This window comes from Melospiza melodia, chromosome 1 (genome assembly GCF_035770615.1).
Source record: "Melospiza melodia melodia isolate bMelMel2 chromosome 1, bMelMel2.pri, whole genome shotgun sequence".
In the NCBI taxonomy this organism is placed as follows: domain Eukaryota; kingdom Metazoa; phylum Chordata; class Aves; order Passeriformes; family Passerellidae; genus Melospiza; species Melospiza melodia.
Window position 1 is genome coordinate 92,889,404 of NC_086194.1, and position 17,077 is coordinate 92,906,480.

General features: G+C 37.3%; 1 protein-coding gene across 3 annotated transcripts in view; it reads right to left on the bottom strand.

Annotated features, from left to right (window-relative positions):
• The window catches only part of CDH6 (cadherin 6), a 102,806-nt gene that overhangs the window by 23,220 nt on the left and 62,509 nt on the right, over positions 1 to 17,077 (bottom strand). For all 3 annotated transcript variants that reach the window (XM_063162340.1, XM_063162349.1, XM_063162358.1), the window contains exons 3-6: positions 5,835 to 6,129; positions 4,309 to 4,428; positions 2,175 to 2,342; positions 487 to 674 (exon numbers count right to left, since the gene is read on the bottom strand). In XM_063162340.1, the coding sequence (XP_063018410.1) occupies positions 487 to 674; positions 2,175 to 2,342; positions 4,309 to 4,428; positions 5,835 to 6,129 (771 nt within the window). The remainder of the gene's footprint in view (positions 1 to 486; positions 675 to 2,174; positions 2,343 to 4,308; positions 4,429 to 5,834; positions 6,130 to 17,077) is intronic.

Below are 17,077 nucleotides of genomic sequence, written 5' to 3' on the forward strand. Positions count from 1 at the left end.
TGCAACCTAGTAGATGATGTCCACTGTGATCTCGCAAGGCACTGTTTTTTTTTTTCTAAAGCAAAAGCACACTGATAGATATATTAAATTTTACAAAATGTGAGTCAAAAGAAATTTGTCTAAGTACTTTAATATATTATAGCTGCTGAATCAACATCCTCTTATAAGGAAGAATAGGTAATGTGATACTTATTATTTCTGTGGTCTTAACACATATCTTCTACTAAGTGAGCAAAACCTGTAAGCATCATAGGGAGAAAATCACAGTTGGATGGTGGAGCTTCCTTGAGTTTTTCTGTGAGTATATTCAGGCTGCAGAAATTTTTCTCAGTTGTACCCCACTCCTTAGGTAATTTACTCTCTCACATCCTCCAAAGTTTGTGTATTGCTTCAGTAAAGAAGGTGTAAGAGGAAGGATACCAATTGCTTGCATAAAAGAAACTTTACATATGTAGAGGCTGGGATAAAGTGTGTCAAGATATGTACCTTTTTCACGGTTATAATTCCTTCCTGTGTGTCCTTGTCTGTGGTAATTCCAAACATGTCGTATCCGTCCCCCTCAGTGATGCTGTACTCAATCTCTGCATTTTCATCCACGTCAGCATCATTAGCTTTTATCCTGCCAACCGGGGAGTCGAGCGGCGTTGACTCAGGAGCTCTGAACTGGTATGTGCCTACAGCAGACAGACAGGGATATCTGGTTAGGCAGTCTCCGGGTGCTTTGGACACCATCTCTCAGCCCACTGTCCATGCTGGGCATGTGCAGGTGAGTTAGGAAGTCACTGGGTCTTCCTGGGCCCTTTTCATGGGGGTAAAAGTTACTTGTTTTTCTACCTGTTTGCTCATGCAGAGGATGGGCAATTTGCTTTGCTATAAACATGTAACTTTAGCAACAGATGACCCTTTCTGGGTGCTCCCATGGTCTCTGTTGGCTGTATCAGAAATGTGTATGAAAAATGTCTTGAGGCCAAAAGGCAAATATTAAGAATTGTCAGAAGCTAGTGCATCTTAGTATCACTAAAACTGAATCCAGCTCAAATACCCATTAAAAATGTACCACATTGGATTTTTGTCAGAAAAAACCTCTGCTTTTGGAGTGTTGACATTGTGAAGCTGTATCTTTGCTTTTTACATTGAAGACACTCATGTCCAGAGATGTATAATTAACTCATGGGGTGCAGAGTGTTATATTTCTTCTTAAGTTGCTCTAATTTAAATGGAAACTCTTTGCCCACAGCTAAGAACAGACTTTGAACCTAAATGACAAGTTGCTTCCAATAACTTTCCCAGTGACTTAACTGCCAAAGCTCACTGATTTGTCTGATAGTATCTGCAATTATTTTCTGTAACAGCTGCTCTTGAATTTGACACACACTGACACTGCAATACACACACATCATACAGAGTGCAGTGGTTAGACAAAGTAAAAAATGAAAAAAAATTAGAGAGAGAAAGAAGGAAGTAGAGAGAGAGGGAAAGAGAAGAGGATGAAAGCTGAATCACTTTGAATCCCTTACAGCAATGAACGGTCATTAATAGAAATTACTCTCTAAGAGAGCTTGTGCAATTGATTCCTATAAGCATCACACAGATGTCTACTGAATTATTTGAGAGAGGGGAAGTAAATAGGCAGAAACACCTGGTGTATTTAAGTATGTGGTTTTGGTTCTGTATGCAAAGAACATAGCAAGGTTCATTGTAGCAAATGCTTTCTTGTTTTAAATACTCCTTTCTTTAGAATTGTTCTTTGGATATTTTTGCATACTTTAATAAATTTGTTTCAAAGCTTCAATATATTAGATTACAACAGATACCTTAAAATGCAATTAATCACAAAGTCTGAAAGAAATAGTAGTGAACAAGAAATAGAGATTATGTTGATCAGTTATCTAAAAAGTAGGAAAAGCAGAAGTTGCTTCAGAACAATAATTCACCTCTCAGACTGTCAATTGCAACTGGAGTAAAAAATATTAAATATTCATTTCCCAGTTATTGCAATTAATCTTGGCATGATGCTATTGCTTAATTATGTGCTCTCTTTTGCTTTCCTAAAGGAAGTTTGATACTCAGTAAAGTCACAATAGAAGAAACAATATCTAAGGTGAACAAAAAATGAAACAAGAACCATTTTTGTCCATTTTAGTGTTAGAACACAGAATGTAAATATTACATACTCTGGGGGAAGCGAGGTGGATTGTCGTTGACGTCAGTCAGGGTGATGTTCACGGTGGTGGTCCCTGATAATCCGCCCATCTGGCCTCCCATGTCTTTAGCTTGGATGACCACTTGGTACTGCTCCCTGTTTTCACGGTCCATGTTCAGTAAAGCAGTCTTAATAATGCCTGTAAACATGAAAATTAAAGAGTGGGGAGTTCACAGGTAGTGACTTTGATGGAAATTCTTATTAAAAGAACAGAAAAGAATCTCTGCGTAGTAAGTAAAATTTGCCCAGTACAAATATTTACTGTTATGAGATGGCTCATTAAATTACAGATTTGTCCTGTCACATCTCAGGCTCCTGCCTATGTGACAGACACAGTATAAGTGGTCTGTCACCCACAGAAAAATGTTCCACTTATTTGTGAGCTATGTTATTTTACATAACTATTTACCCTCTTTCAGTTCCATGCTAAAATCTCTCACTGAACTGGAAAAAGTCTGTTTGTTCATTATTTTGACAGATGTGGTAAAAAAAAGAAAGTAAAGCAAACTTCAGCAAAGCACCAATAAAGAGTGCAGCAACAGTAAATGGAAGAATAAAAATTAATTAAGAAAATTATGAGCATTCAAACATGCCTGAGTATATATACTTCTATTTATACATTGACTGAAATGATTTGCCAGTTACATCCTTCTTCAAAGGCACAAAGAACAGTTATAAGGCCAACTACTACTGAAATTCAATCCTTCCGATTTACCATGAAGCAAAGTGTTTGCATTCTCACTGGATCTCTCAAGGTAAGAACTGGCTCCTTTGTAGGCAAAAGGGGTGAAATTCAAGTACTGAAATCCATGAAAAAATTCACAGTGGCTTTGAAAGAGACATGTTTCACTCTAAGAGTTCTGCAATTGATTTCCATGGCAGGAAGATCAAGAATGTGGTTTACTTAACTTCCCATCCCCCACACAAACCTCATGATAGAAGTTTATTACTGGTGAACTCCCAGCTACTCTATCCTTATTATAACTCTAGAGGAGTACACACTGCCCTGTCCATGTCAGAAAGAGTGCATCAGTGCAAAAAGCCTGGCTTCTGTTATCTAATACCTTATGCTTGAAGGGAAGCTCCCTTTGATCTTGGCTCTCCCTCTTCTCAGAACTGTGTACACCCTTTCAACTCAGGTTTCACTTTGAGACATATAGTCTCTCCTTCTTTTTCCCTGCCCGAGTCTCTACGATTTACCTAAGAAACAATCCTAAACCTGATGAATTGTCTGGGATAATCTATTTCTTTCCTGTAAGGATGCTGTGGAGAACCGATTTCCCTAGCTTCTAGCAATACAACACAGTGGATGTTCCACTGAAGGAGTTTATTGAGTTAGTTTGGTTGTTCTTGAAAAACTTAGTCAAAAAGCTTGGGAAGAGAATATCTATGTAGTCAGGTAGTCAATGGTACACCAGATTCAGTCAGACAGGATATATATGCACAGGTTCCAAAGCTGTCTGTTAGTCAGACCATTAAAAATTCCAGTCACTGTGTATAATTTAAACATCTTCCAAAAACAGAACTCAGAACTTTGGGATTCTATTTGTGATCTTCTACTTTAGCGCAACAGTCAATTTTACCTCTTCTATCATTACTCTTAATTAAGATTTCTTTCATAAAATTAGCATTAAAGTGATATGTTGCAGATGCAAGAAATTATAATTACTTTAAACAAGTTTTGAAGAAGCAGACGGAGAAAGAAAACTCACCTGAACAAACCCTCAGTCTTAATTTAGCTATTATGAAGATCTATGAGGATTAAGCACTTTTTTCCACACCCACCTGTTTCTCTCTTTAATCTAAAAGCCAACCTATTTGGTTTAATTTAAGCATCCACTGCAGTTTCTGTACCCACTGCTTGTTAAAAATGATTAAAAACTGGTTCACAACTGTACTAATAGTATTTATTAGACTTTGCTGGTAAGATTAAAATAATGTAGGTGTCATGTTTACAGATGTATTGCTCTATTAAATTTGTCAGATTTTGCACTGAGTAAGATGTAATCTCTTCAAAGTTTGTTTAGCAATATATCCTAGCTTGGCTTAGCATGTCATTTTGAATTACAGACATTGTCACAGAATGACAGATAAGGTCCCCTGACCTGTCTCAGATTCGACGGAGAAATATGGTTGTCCCTGGAGAATGCTGTAGACAACTTTAGCACTGTTCCCATATGTAGGATCATCAGCATCAGTTGCAGTGACTTGCACAACAAAGGTACCTGCAATGAAAAATCAAAGAAAACAAAAATTATTAGGTTTTATTCACGGCCAAGACAGTTTATGATGTAGAGAAAAAAACAATTCATGTTCAGGTAAGACTTGTGGCAGGAAGTTAGTGGCAGAAATATTTGTATTTTGTAGAATTTTCTCTGCTCATGAAGGACATAAACTCAAAATGATACCTGTCTTATTCTCAACTCAGTAAAAAACAGTTATTGATTGGGTATGTGCATCCCTCCTTCACGAACGAAGCAGAAATGCACCCCTCTGCAGATACTGTAAGCATTCAGAACTTGAATCTAGGCCAAGAATATACTTTTGCAAATCTACTCATACTTGTAAAGTATTTGACGTGAGAATGTAACTATGGTTCTTCAGGTGTTTTCTAGAGAAAGAAATGGTATTGAATCATAGGCAAGATGCTAAGAAACATAAAAAATAGCTTAGATTTTTAGCACTTAAAATAATTTGTGAATAAAGTGTTCACATATTAAAATGTGAATATTAGGTTCTCACTTCATCAGATGAGTTTTCATCCATATGACAAGTCCCATGAATGAGGGGAGAGCGTATGCCCCAAAGTCTTTATTTTCATATTGCTTGAGCTTTATTTTAATCTCACTCTTGATCATGATTAATTAATGCTTCTCTCCCTGGACATTATCTCAAATTAGAAATGTGCTTCTTGGAATTTAACCATCCATTGCTCTCTGACAAAGAAATCAAAATGACCCCCCCTAAGAATGAAAACCTGTCAACTTCTCAGGAAAAGATCTCATCTTAAAATAATTTTCCAAAGAAGTTGGTTTTTTTTCTTGTCTTGATTGATTTCTACAGCTAATATATTTTAAATCAATAGAAAAATTTCAGCGGACTTCAAGTGACTTTGAAGCTCTTTTCTTTTGCATGGAAAGAGCAACAGAGGTCATAGGAAGTTAACGGCATATCTCAGAACGAATGGGTGACAGAAATGTGTACAACCCCTTCTGTACCCCCTTTTCCATTTTGTTTACCTTCCTGAACTAAATAAGGGTTGCTGAACAGATCTAGGAGTGGTATTGACACAATTGACCTTGAAATACCATATTACTAATATGTATTAAACCCAGGTATCACATAACAGAGCTCGACTCAATTTAATTGACATTAAACCAGATGGTATTAACTTGCATTTTTTTTGTGGTAAACAGAGGGAGCATGTTTCACCCAGCAGACACCTCTGATTCCAGCAAACTGTTGCCACTATTTTCCTGGATTTTAATTGTTTTTAAATGTCTCAGGTGCCTTTAGTCCAGACTCAAACAGCAGATGTCTCTATTCAACACCTGTAAAGTCTGGGTCCTTCAATAACTCCACGGAAAGAAGCCAGACCAGCCACTGAAACCAGTTATTAGTTAGCACCTACCAACATCTGACATTTCGGGAATGCTGGCATTGTAAACGTCCTTTGTGAACATTGGCTCATTGTCATTGATATCATGGATCTTAATGATGAACTCAGATTCTGGTTCCACTGGTCTTCCAGTCCTTCTGTTTATAGCCTGGGCACGGAGTATGTATACAGGCTTTTCTTCCCTGTCTAGTCTCTTTGTGGCCTGGATGTCACCAGTGTTTTCATTGATAATGAAGAGGTCTCCTGCTCCATCTCCAGAAAGGATGTATTTAAGTGATCCATCTCCTTTATCCTGGTCTGAATGCAGCTGGTGGTGAAATGGGAATAAAAAAAAAAAAAAAAAAAAAAAAAAAAAAGAAGAAAGGAAAATAAATAAATAATTGGGACACAATTCTAGATACTTTAACCAATATCATGATATATGCTTTCCTATCAGTAACACTCAGCCAGAAGGCTGCACACTGCTTTTGGGAAATGAGCTGATGCTACAGTAGAAGCAGTGAATAGATTGAGTTGTGTGTTGATGTCAGAATTGAAACGGTCAGCAATATTATAAGAAGTTGCCTGAGGATAACCATAAACTAAAGCTGCAGACCACTTTCCCAAGCTACATATACATCAATCAAATCCAAATTCTAGTGACTTTGGTGGAATCCTAGGAATATATAGGGCAATGATATCCTACAGTGAAAAAACAGTGTGTTTGGGAATTGCAGTAAGCACAGAATTAAAAAGCGGCCAGTCAAGACATTTCTTAAGTTTAAATTCTGAGTGCTTGGCTCTTATGTCCCATGGGCATTATGTAATATATCATATAATGCACAATAAAATAACCTACCAAATACATACACAAACAGCAGATAAAAACATGCATTCACAATTCTGGCAAACTAAGGCCAGAGCCAGGCAGGTGTAACAGACCATTACAGCCCTGGAAGTGAAGAGATCAGTTGCCTTATCCAAAGGGGCATAGATGAAGGTGAAACATGGTGGGGGAAAGGGAAAGAAAAGAATGATGGCAATTAGCATACAAAGCATGAACTGCCTGAACCATCATCTTTTATTTCCCCAGATGATTTCCACATCTCTTGGAATTCTGTTGAGTGACTCAAAAGGAGTAACTGATTAAATCATATCCTTATGAGTATTCCTTAAAAAAGCCTTATTTACTCCCCTAGCCTTAAAATCCAGGCTACTCAACTGCAACTTATTTTATTGTTACATTAGCAAAACTAAAAATTATAAAAATGAAACATTACAATGGCTTCCAATGTGAGAGCATAGGTCATGAAGACAATGGGGAAAAAATCTGTTAGGTAGCAGATTCCTGGAAATTGTTTCTTTCATAGACAAAACCTGTTTAAGAGTCAGGAGAGCTGGATTTTCTCAACCATCTCTTTGCTTATCTTTTCCTGAATAAGAGTTAAGAAAAAAATCCCTGGTTGAGTGTTTTGCAAAGCACTTAGCCTTGCTGGATAGCATGCAGAAGACAGAAAAATTTGTAGATTTAAAGAATCTTGGCATAGATGCCAGCTGTGCCTGGCTATGCCCTACCATGCTGGAAGGGCAGCCTACAGCATGAGCATATGGTCAATGTTTTCAGCTTCCTCCAAGTTTCTGCTCAAATCAGAAATCCACAGACACCACACTTGGTGGCACAGTGCTCCACTGTGTGTGCATATGCCAACGATCCCTAGAGAAAGCATGTTCCGAGCAAAAAGTCTGCCTTTAAGGGCAAAACTCTCCATCACCACACATTCCAAGACTGTCCAATAATACAAAATATCATAACTGTGGCATGGCTAATCATTAGCACACATGCTGAAGCACTCTTCTTAATTTTCTCCTTCAGGGAGAAAATGGGCATTCTGTGTAATTTTGCACGGAGCCCTTTCTCTTGATAGTAGGAATAGCAATAATTAGGTTCTGTGCAGAATTTTTCCTAAACAGTTTTCACATCCCTTCACAAAACCAGTCAATACCATTTGCTCTGTTTTCTGGATAACAAAGTTTCCCAGAAGGCTAGTCTTGAAATTTGGAATAGAATTGAAGTCTCTTGAGTCTCATTCAGTTGGCAAATTTCCTTGGCCAGGGGGCCTAGAGGAATTATATTATTTACTAGACATAAGTTCAGACTCTAAAAAGCATCTATCAGACCAGCTTATTAAGAAGTCAGACTATAAGTCTACTGCAGGAAGTAATTTCAATTAGTTATTTGAATAGAACTCTCCTCAAAGGCAACCTGCAACAGAAAAGGCATGAAAATAATTTTAAAATTATTTTTATGATTGTTTCACATCAAAAATTCAACTTCTGTTTGCCTTGAAAGCCTGTTTAACTTTGTCTGTTTCAGAACGGGACAAAAACAGCCCTCAGTAACAGACTATCATTAATTCGTATGAGTCATGGAATGTGCTGTTTTGAGACTTGATAAAGGCTGAACTCCCAAGCTCATTTTTATCATAATTTTAATTAATCTTGGTTTCAATGAACAAAGTAGCAAAAAAAGGTCAAGATAGAAAAGGTGTTGGAACCACTGGGAATAGTTTTTCATAATATTCTTTAACTAGCCAAGACTACTTAAAGAACTAAAAATGGAAACATTTATGGTTTTTTCGTATCAATTGTTTATTAAATGGTCACTTCTTCTCCAAAATTAACCCACTTGTGTAAGACCCACTGTGACTCCGGATAGTAAGACAAAATACATCTCGGTGTCATCAACAGTGAGGATGAGGTGATCCTCATCCATGGTTCAATCTTTAGACCTCCATCTAAATCACTATCTTTAAAAAAAGATTCTCCCTTGGATAAAATCTTTTCCAATATCTTTAGTCTGACAACTTTCCTAAGACATGACAGAGCAAACTGTGTGCTCAGCTAGCCAGGCTGTATGTGGGTTATTGACTGTGAGAGTCTGACCTGCGGGAGGTCATGTCCTGCATGTGTATTAAAGAGAGCTCAGGCTGGCTCAATGCTGGCTCTTCAAACCAGCAATGAATATGCAGCATATCATCATGTGTGGCCTCATCAACCTGGTTCACAAAGGGCCTCCAAAAGTATGACCGAAATCTATTTGATTTCAGTAAGGGGGGATAAGTCTCGCCATAAGGTTTTTGTGGGATAGACCTGTATCACACCGCCTGCTTAATTGCTGGGACAATAACTTTATTATCAAAATAGTTTGGATTTTGTTCCCTTCTATTCAGAAAAAAAAAAATATATATATATACATATTAAACAAATTAAAAGCCAAGCAGATCTCAAGAAGAGTTTCTCACAGATGAAAAATTTGCAACATCCCCTAGTGAGGAAAGTATATACATATATATAAAAAAAGATTTATTATTTTAGATTAGTTTATCTATCCTTGACTGTTTATTTGTTAGAAAAGACCTACCCAGGCAAAGACAATATCATTTTTTCATTTTTTAAGTGTCAGTTTATCTTGGAAGAAATATTTTGTTTGCGTGACCTATATGAAGAGGGAAATTGCTACTACTACCAAGTTAAAAAAATAAATTTGCAAATAACATCAAACAACAAAAAAATGGTGCAAATTGAGTCTGGAAGAAAGGTCTGGCGGTGAGATGTACTTAAAACTACAGTTGATGGTTTTTGCATATAAAACTTAACACCATTGTGAGGTTATGAGGATGAAATAAATGGTAATAACAACACTATTTTCTTTTAAAGTTGAAGTTATTTTTCACTACCCCGACATCTCATTGTGAAGAAAGTTTGCTGTAATGAAGTATGTGCATAAATTATACTGCAGATGCTTTTAGCAGGACTGTCACTAGCCAATACATGAAATTATAGCTTCACTCTCTTTACTCATTTGTATTGCAAAAAGGTGTCCATTATCCTCTGCATAAAGTTAGACCAAAAAAAGGGCCGTAGCAGATAGCCATGGAATAGAACAAAATGTTTGGGACACAACCCTCATGTAATCTGGGCTGCACCATATAACCATTCCTCAAGACAAAGTTAGTGCAGCCAATTTTTTAAGTACTCCACTTTAGGACAGATTTTTTACTTCTGCTGGAACTCAGCGTTACTCGCTGGTCTTCATTTCAGTTGGTGGCTGAACTGAGCAATACCCCAAAGGTAAGCAAAATGGTGAAGAGCTAAGTCTGTGCAATAAAAAGTAAATGTATCAGCAATTGCACTCTATTAATATTATAATAAATTGATTCCCTCAGAATCTATTCTGAACACTCTTCTGACATTGTCCATCAATCACTGGCTAAGGTTGAGGATGAATGACAAATTAAAGATTTTACTATGCCCTAGGCATAGTTTTACTCATTTTACTTTAATACCACTGTAAAGTGAGCCATCTGGTTTGCTTTTAATGACTTACAGTCAGATAAAAACTCTCCAGCCTCTATCTTTCTTCTGCTCCTCCCAAATGTCCTGGGCCAAACCATTCAAATACATTTGCCTGGACATGGGGAAGGCTGCATTCCCCCTGAAGGAAGAGTTTAAAGTGCACTCAGGACTGGAGCAATAGCTCCCTGGATTGGACATTCTGCTTGTTGTCATATACATAATTATTTTAAAGTGAGAGCTGTTTGTTTTCTGTTTTTTTTCCCCTTAAAATGAGCCACAATCTAAGTAGCCTTGTTCTCCACAGTATCTCTGGCAGAGCCCTCCAAAATCTCCAAGGGTAGTAGCAATGGACTGTCTTTGGCACAACATCAAAGAACAGGGAAGTGAAATCTCTGCTCAAAGTATTTTTACACAACCTTTTTTTTTTAAAAAATTATTTCTGGACTGAATATATTGACAGCATTTGTGTTCATCTCACATCATATCAACAGACAGCACCGCTTCATTTAAAAAGTAATACTACAGGAAAATTTGACTGGGATTTTAAGAATTAAGTTGGATCCATTCTACACACTCAGGAATTCCTTCAGCAAAGATATGGGAAGAATTTAAGGGCATTTCCAAGTGCTTTTGCAGCTAGACTATAAACTGCTGTGGTGCAGGGAATAGCATCTCCCAGGAGGACAGTGGCAGGGCCTGGCAGCCATGGTCTGTCCCACCACCCCAGGCAGGAGCAGGGCACCCACAGGGGACCAGGACAGCCCTGGTGCTGGGTACTGGGAGCCGCCTGGGAACGGAGATGGCTGGGCAGGGCTGTCAGGAGCTGGAGACTGGCCCTGCTGTGGTCTTTCTGGGGCAGGGCCATGTGGCTGACCTGGAGTCCTGGGCTCTGGGCAGGGAGACAGGGACAGTCAGGCCTGGGCAGTGAACTCGGGACACTTTTCTCAACATGGTATATTCACCTTGATGCGAAACTTTATGAAATATCAGGACCAAAACCAAATAATTGAAGTGAGATCCCATTTGTTTTAAAAGGTTAAGACCAACCACTAACTTATTTTATGTGTTTAAATGGAATACACCAGAGAGAAGTGGCTTTCTAGCACGGATATTTGTAACAAGGTTGTACTGAAAATGTACTTTTACAGCTGTGGTAATTAAATTCCAAAAAATTGAAATTGCGGGCCGTGACTATTCTCCAGACTTAAATAACACCCCTCCTCTACCTCATTCTGTAACACTGATTTAAACAGCATAGTTAATCTCATTTGTGAAGTGGCTTTAGGTTATGAAAGACAGCTGTAAATTGCAGTTTAGCTCCCACTAATGTCATATTGCTGGTTAGGATACCTGGCAATTCAGTGGGTAAAATGGTTTTCTATTCACCCTACAGACCAAGCTCCTTTCCCTTCTGTGAATATTACATGCTGCTGCTGAATTTCAGAGCAGTTACTGAATCTCTGCAAAGATCAAAGTCAATTGACCTTGGGATGTATACACTGAACCATCAACCTACAATTATACACAAATAAGCTGCCTGTTGTGTCTTATTATTCATTTGTGGTTTTAAGAGTGACTTGATATTCTGGGGTTGGTGTGGTCCCATTTTTGTCTCCTAACACATTAATGAAATAGAGACCAACTATTGAAATAGTAAGCAAGTAGTTGGTAGGTAGCTAGTGAAAGGAATAATGGTTTTACTCCTGGGAATATTCATAGCACACAATTTCGCTCCAAATTTACTATATCCAAACACCAAAGTACAGTCTAGAAACAAACAAATTCAACCAAATGTATTGCTTGAGGTTACAGAGTGCAATACTGAAGCATTTAGAGAAAACAAGGCATGCAAAAAACTGCTAATGCCGTAATAACAAAAGCAGCAACCCTGCACTCCTCCTTGGCTCTCCTGGTGCTCTTTACCCCTACATCACCAACAAAATCCCTCAATTACTATAATAACCAACTCCTTTAGTAATATCAAATAATCAGCACCAAACTTTTCACTCTATTAGGTGACTGTGTTAAAAGGAAAATGTCACTGGCTCTGCACATTAGGTAATAAGTATTTATATGTATTTTAGTGAAGTTTAAGTACACACTTGTTTCTAACTCACAAAAAATAACCCCAAAATACAAACATACAGGTTCCACATACACAAAATATATCCCATATCATCAGGGCAAACACCCACACAAATAATTTATTTCAAGACATAAAAGATGTTTTCTTCCAGAGGATATTCCAGAAGAGTTCCAGCATCACCAGAAATTTCAGATTTCCAATGGATGAGTGTGCCATGTTTTTTGGGTCTCAACCATGCTAAGCTCTGGATCCTTCCATACACCACATAAGCTACATAACTCAGCCCTAAGCCAAAATCTCTTGTCTCTCTCATATCGCTCACATCACTGCATGGTTCTGGATACTTCCTGCTCTGGCCCTTGTCCTTAAATCCTCTAGAAACTGCAAAATGGTGCTGCTTCTCATGTTCCTTACATACTTTCTGGAGAAGAACCACCACGGGCCACAGTGGATGTTAGTTTATTTGCGTATCTATGGAAAAGCCAGCTGAACAGCCAGTCAAGGCTAAAAGGAGGTTTGTTTGCTTGATGTAGTGACTGTTCTTCAAACTGTATGTGAGATTAATGATTTTGACACTTTTATTCTTCTACAAAATTAAACTCCAATGAGTTAATGGACTATAGAGCTATTTAGAGGAAGCCAATGGGCAGAGATAGAGCTAGACTACTGAACCTGATTATTAGATAGCTAGATGATTAAAAATAATTTTGAAGACAATGGGAGAAAGATGCTACAGTGATTCTAAATCTTCTTGGTGCTTACAGAAACTAGAAGGGATGGTTCCTTTCCATTCTTATATAAAGCAATTTGAAGATTATAATAAGAATTATATTCTATAGCATCAAAAATCAAGAGGCAGACTTTGAAGTAGGGTTCAAACACTGCCATTTTCAAAGAAAATAAAACAATAAAAAAAAAAGGACAAGATTAAAAAGAAAGGCAAATAGACCTGTGCTAGCAGATCACAACACCATGATGCCTCATGCACAGCTGTCAGGAACAGTGCTTTCACACAGGGGCTGTGTTTAAACTGTTACCATATGTGCTTAAAGCAGATTCACACTCTTTTGTATTTCCTTACTAACCTGAGATTTGCTGTCCAAAGCCACCAGCAGTCTTGATTTTTAATCACTTTCTTGCCCTTACAGATGTCACAGTTTATGAAGTAACTGAATGGGTTAACTATAGCAAGTGATTGGTTTAGTAAGGTAAGTACAGCTCCTATACCATAGTTAATACAGTAAACCCAAATATGGTTCAGAGTGACTGATTCCTGAGTGTTTGAATTTATTAATATAGTTTTATCTTGCTTGGCTCCTACCATATCTAGCAAAGAAAAAATAATTACATATGCTTTTGGGTTTTTTGTTTTGCTTTGTTTTTGTTATGTTTTTGTTTTGTTTTGTTTTGTTTTGTTTTGTTTTTTTTTTTAATTTTGTTTTTTTTTTTATAGACTCCCAGCCTATATACGGATTTTGCTTACAAAATAGGCACTTCTGAGTCCTCAACTGAAAACCTGTTTACAAGCTCAGTATCTTGTATTCAAGTCAAGTGGATTCCAAAAAGAGCCAGTGAAGAAAAGGCCAGATATGGAGGGCTGATGTTTCTAGCTGGTTTTCTGTAATTGCTGCATTTCAATTGGCCTTTCTTCTGTACAAATGGACATAGACTTTGGAATGTTAATGTTTTCCTACCTGCATTAGAAATGAGTACAAAGATTTGCCATTTTCATTGCTATATCAAAATAGTTCTTCTAGACTAAAGCACTCAGTTTTTTTCTCCTTCTTCTGTTCCTTCTCCTTCCATTTTATGACCATACATTGTCTATTAGATTTTCTTTCTTAATGACTCCTATTTCATGAACATTGCATTTTTTCCTGTTTCTCTTCCTTCCATTTTTAATAGCTCTCTTTTTCTACTGTAGTATGTTCTCCTAATAAAGGGTAAAATGAAATCAAGAATCATTGAATCACTGAGTTGGAAGGGATTGAACAGCATCGTCGAGTAATCCAAATTTTGATTGAAAACATTAAATCTATAAAAAATTGATGAAATAGAGCACTGAAGAATTACTGAGGTTATAGGAGGTTCCTGCATTTTAGTGTCTTGGTTTTTTTGGAGTTATTTAAAAATATACTATGTCTATTTGATTGTGCTTACATTTTTGATCCATAAGAGTTAGTATAGCAAACCCAAGAATACCTCAAAACCCATCTCATTCAGCTGTGGAATCCTATTAATATAATAATACATAGCAGGCTGTGTTTTTGTAGAAAGAACATATCTGCAAGATACCTTGTTTATAAAAAGCATAGCAACCCTGGTTGCATTCAAACAGGCAAATTAGCAGAAAAATTGATATTGAAATAATAATAAGAAAAATGTAAAGGATATAGGAATTCAATACTTGAACTATTAAACAAAAGTCAAATGTTTTATTAAGATAACAATCTTGGTGCAGAACATGCAAAGGGTAAAACAAAAATATCCTCTAAGGGTAACCTTCAACTTAGGTACTGACTTTTTAAAAGAAAACAAAAAAAAAGGCAGCCTTGAGATTCAAGAACAACAAAAAAGGTAAAATTGCAGCCACTGCAAACAGCAAAAAAAGCTACAAGCATTCCGCAATAGCACTATCATCTGCAAAACATATTGTCCTGATATTAAGAATTGCAGAAGAATTTTAAAAAAATATCATGAGGATGCTGTCTTTCTGCTTCTTGAGAGTACCAAAATGTCAGTGAACTTTCTCATTCATTCGCAAAAGTAGCAGTGACAATTTGTTCCCTGCAAATGAATGACACCAAAAGAGGCTAAAACCAGTTTCATAGAGATGAAAAAATTCAGTAAATGAACAGATCAAAAAGCACTAAGCATATTTCAAGATTCAGAAGCAACCAGGTACTCAAAAGGCAAACTGAGTATAAAAGATGGTGGCATTTGATTTCAAAACAAATACAACACAGAAAGGTCAATATAATAAGAACAGAGGGTGCTAGAGTGAAAAAAAAAAAAATAAGAAATATAAAGGGCAGTGGAATAAGAATTTGTCATTAGATCAGAGACAAGATGTAAGGTGTTCTCTCACTTTGGAACCACAGGCTCACACCCTTCAGGCAGGCTGGAAGTCTCTTTCTGTGAGGGCCATATGGGAGGCCACATGGCCTGAGACAGACAGGGACCACAGTTTGGCTGATGTTGGGATCCTTGGTTTAAGGAACAGGCTGCCCAAAGTGTAATTGGGAACCCGGTGTTCTGTTTTAAATGTACGGAGCTAAGAATAAGCATCCATACTCTGGTGACTCACACCTTTATTACACACCCTTCAAAACCACAAATGGGTTTTCTAACTTGAAGTGCAAACATGCAGCCACAGCTAATCAGCTTTGCAAAAAATCAACTGGTATGTCAATCCTTTCAACATTGCCTGGGACCTCTCGAGGCTTCTCCCTCTTGGGTTCCCCAGCTGCCTCTGCTCTTCGCTGTGATTAAACAGGGCCAGTGGCACAAGAGCTTTTTTCCTGCACTGCAGTACACCAAACTAGCAAGGTACCTTCTGCTGACAGCCCTTGTCTCCAGGGGCAACTGATTATCAGATCTTAATGAATATCTGGCAAAGCTGCAAACTAGGTAAAGGTATTTTCATGTTCTCTTGAGCTGAGTGCTGTTAAGCGCTTCTGTGGTAATGCACTTTATTTGCTCCTCTTCCTATTATCTCTAAGTCAAATTATAGCAGGAATTTACAAAGTTTGCCCTTACAAAGACAAATAGTTCTTTAATTTGTAAGGACCAAGAGACCATGGTGTCAAGTCTTATCTCTAGACATATGGGCTCTTGAATTTCATGTCCTTTTATCAAACTTCTTGCTTTTATTTGAACTACTGTATAACACTAGAAAGAAGCAGTCTTCCTTTCAGACTCTAAGGAACTCAAAACAATTCTGACTCTGAGTAATAACTGACCTCTTACTTAAAAAAAAAAAAAAATCATGGTTGCATACTGAATTTTCCCAGTTTTACTTAGAGCAGTTGGGTTTCATTATGCCTTTGAAAGATCAAAGAGCTCTCTTCAGCTAAACAGTAGTGATGGTAACAATAGAGCATTATACAGACTTCTGCAATTACCTTCACAAAAGCGTGAAGATCTTGTTCTTCTCTCCAGGCAGGCCAAGGCAGTATAAAATCCCTGTTTCATGCTTTTGGTACATCTATTTAAACATCTGGATTTCTTTGTCAAAGCAAGAATTATTTCTTCTTGCCAGTGCTTTCAAAATGTGGGGTAGCAAAAGGACCTGGTAGATACGAGGATTTGCTTTAATTGAGACATCGGCATTAACTTACTAAAAAGTATAAATGGATGAGCCAACTCCAGACTTCTCACAACCTAGCTCAGGTACTAAGAAAACTCTCTTGAGTAGCTGAGCAAAATAGTAGGATAGATTAAAAAAAATTTATCTAGTGTATACAAATCAGTTATCAGGAATGATAAATCAAGCCTCTGAATTCTTGAAAAAGCTGTACAAGTCATTTTAGGAGACAGACATTGCTAGCATTGCAAATCTGCCACATTAACTGAATAGTCAGTCATTGGCTTCAAGTTTTAATACGGCTTTTGTCACAGTCTTCCTGTCTGATCTTAGACAGATCACTATTTGATGCTTCTACATTCTCCCTGCAGTAAAATGTTAACAATGTCCAGCTCTGTATGTAACGATTACAATATGATTTGAGAACCTTGGGTATAATTTGTTCCGTGTTTATGTAAAGACTGGGTATGATTTAACTGGAATCAAGAATAGCAACATTGTGGTTTTGCCATAGCTTGCTGTATTTAG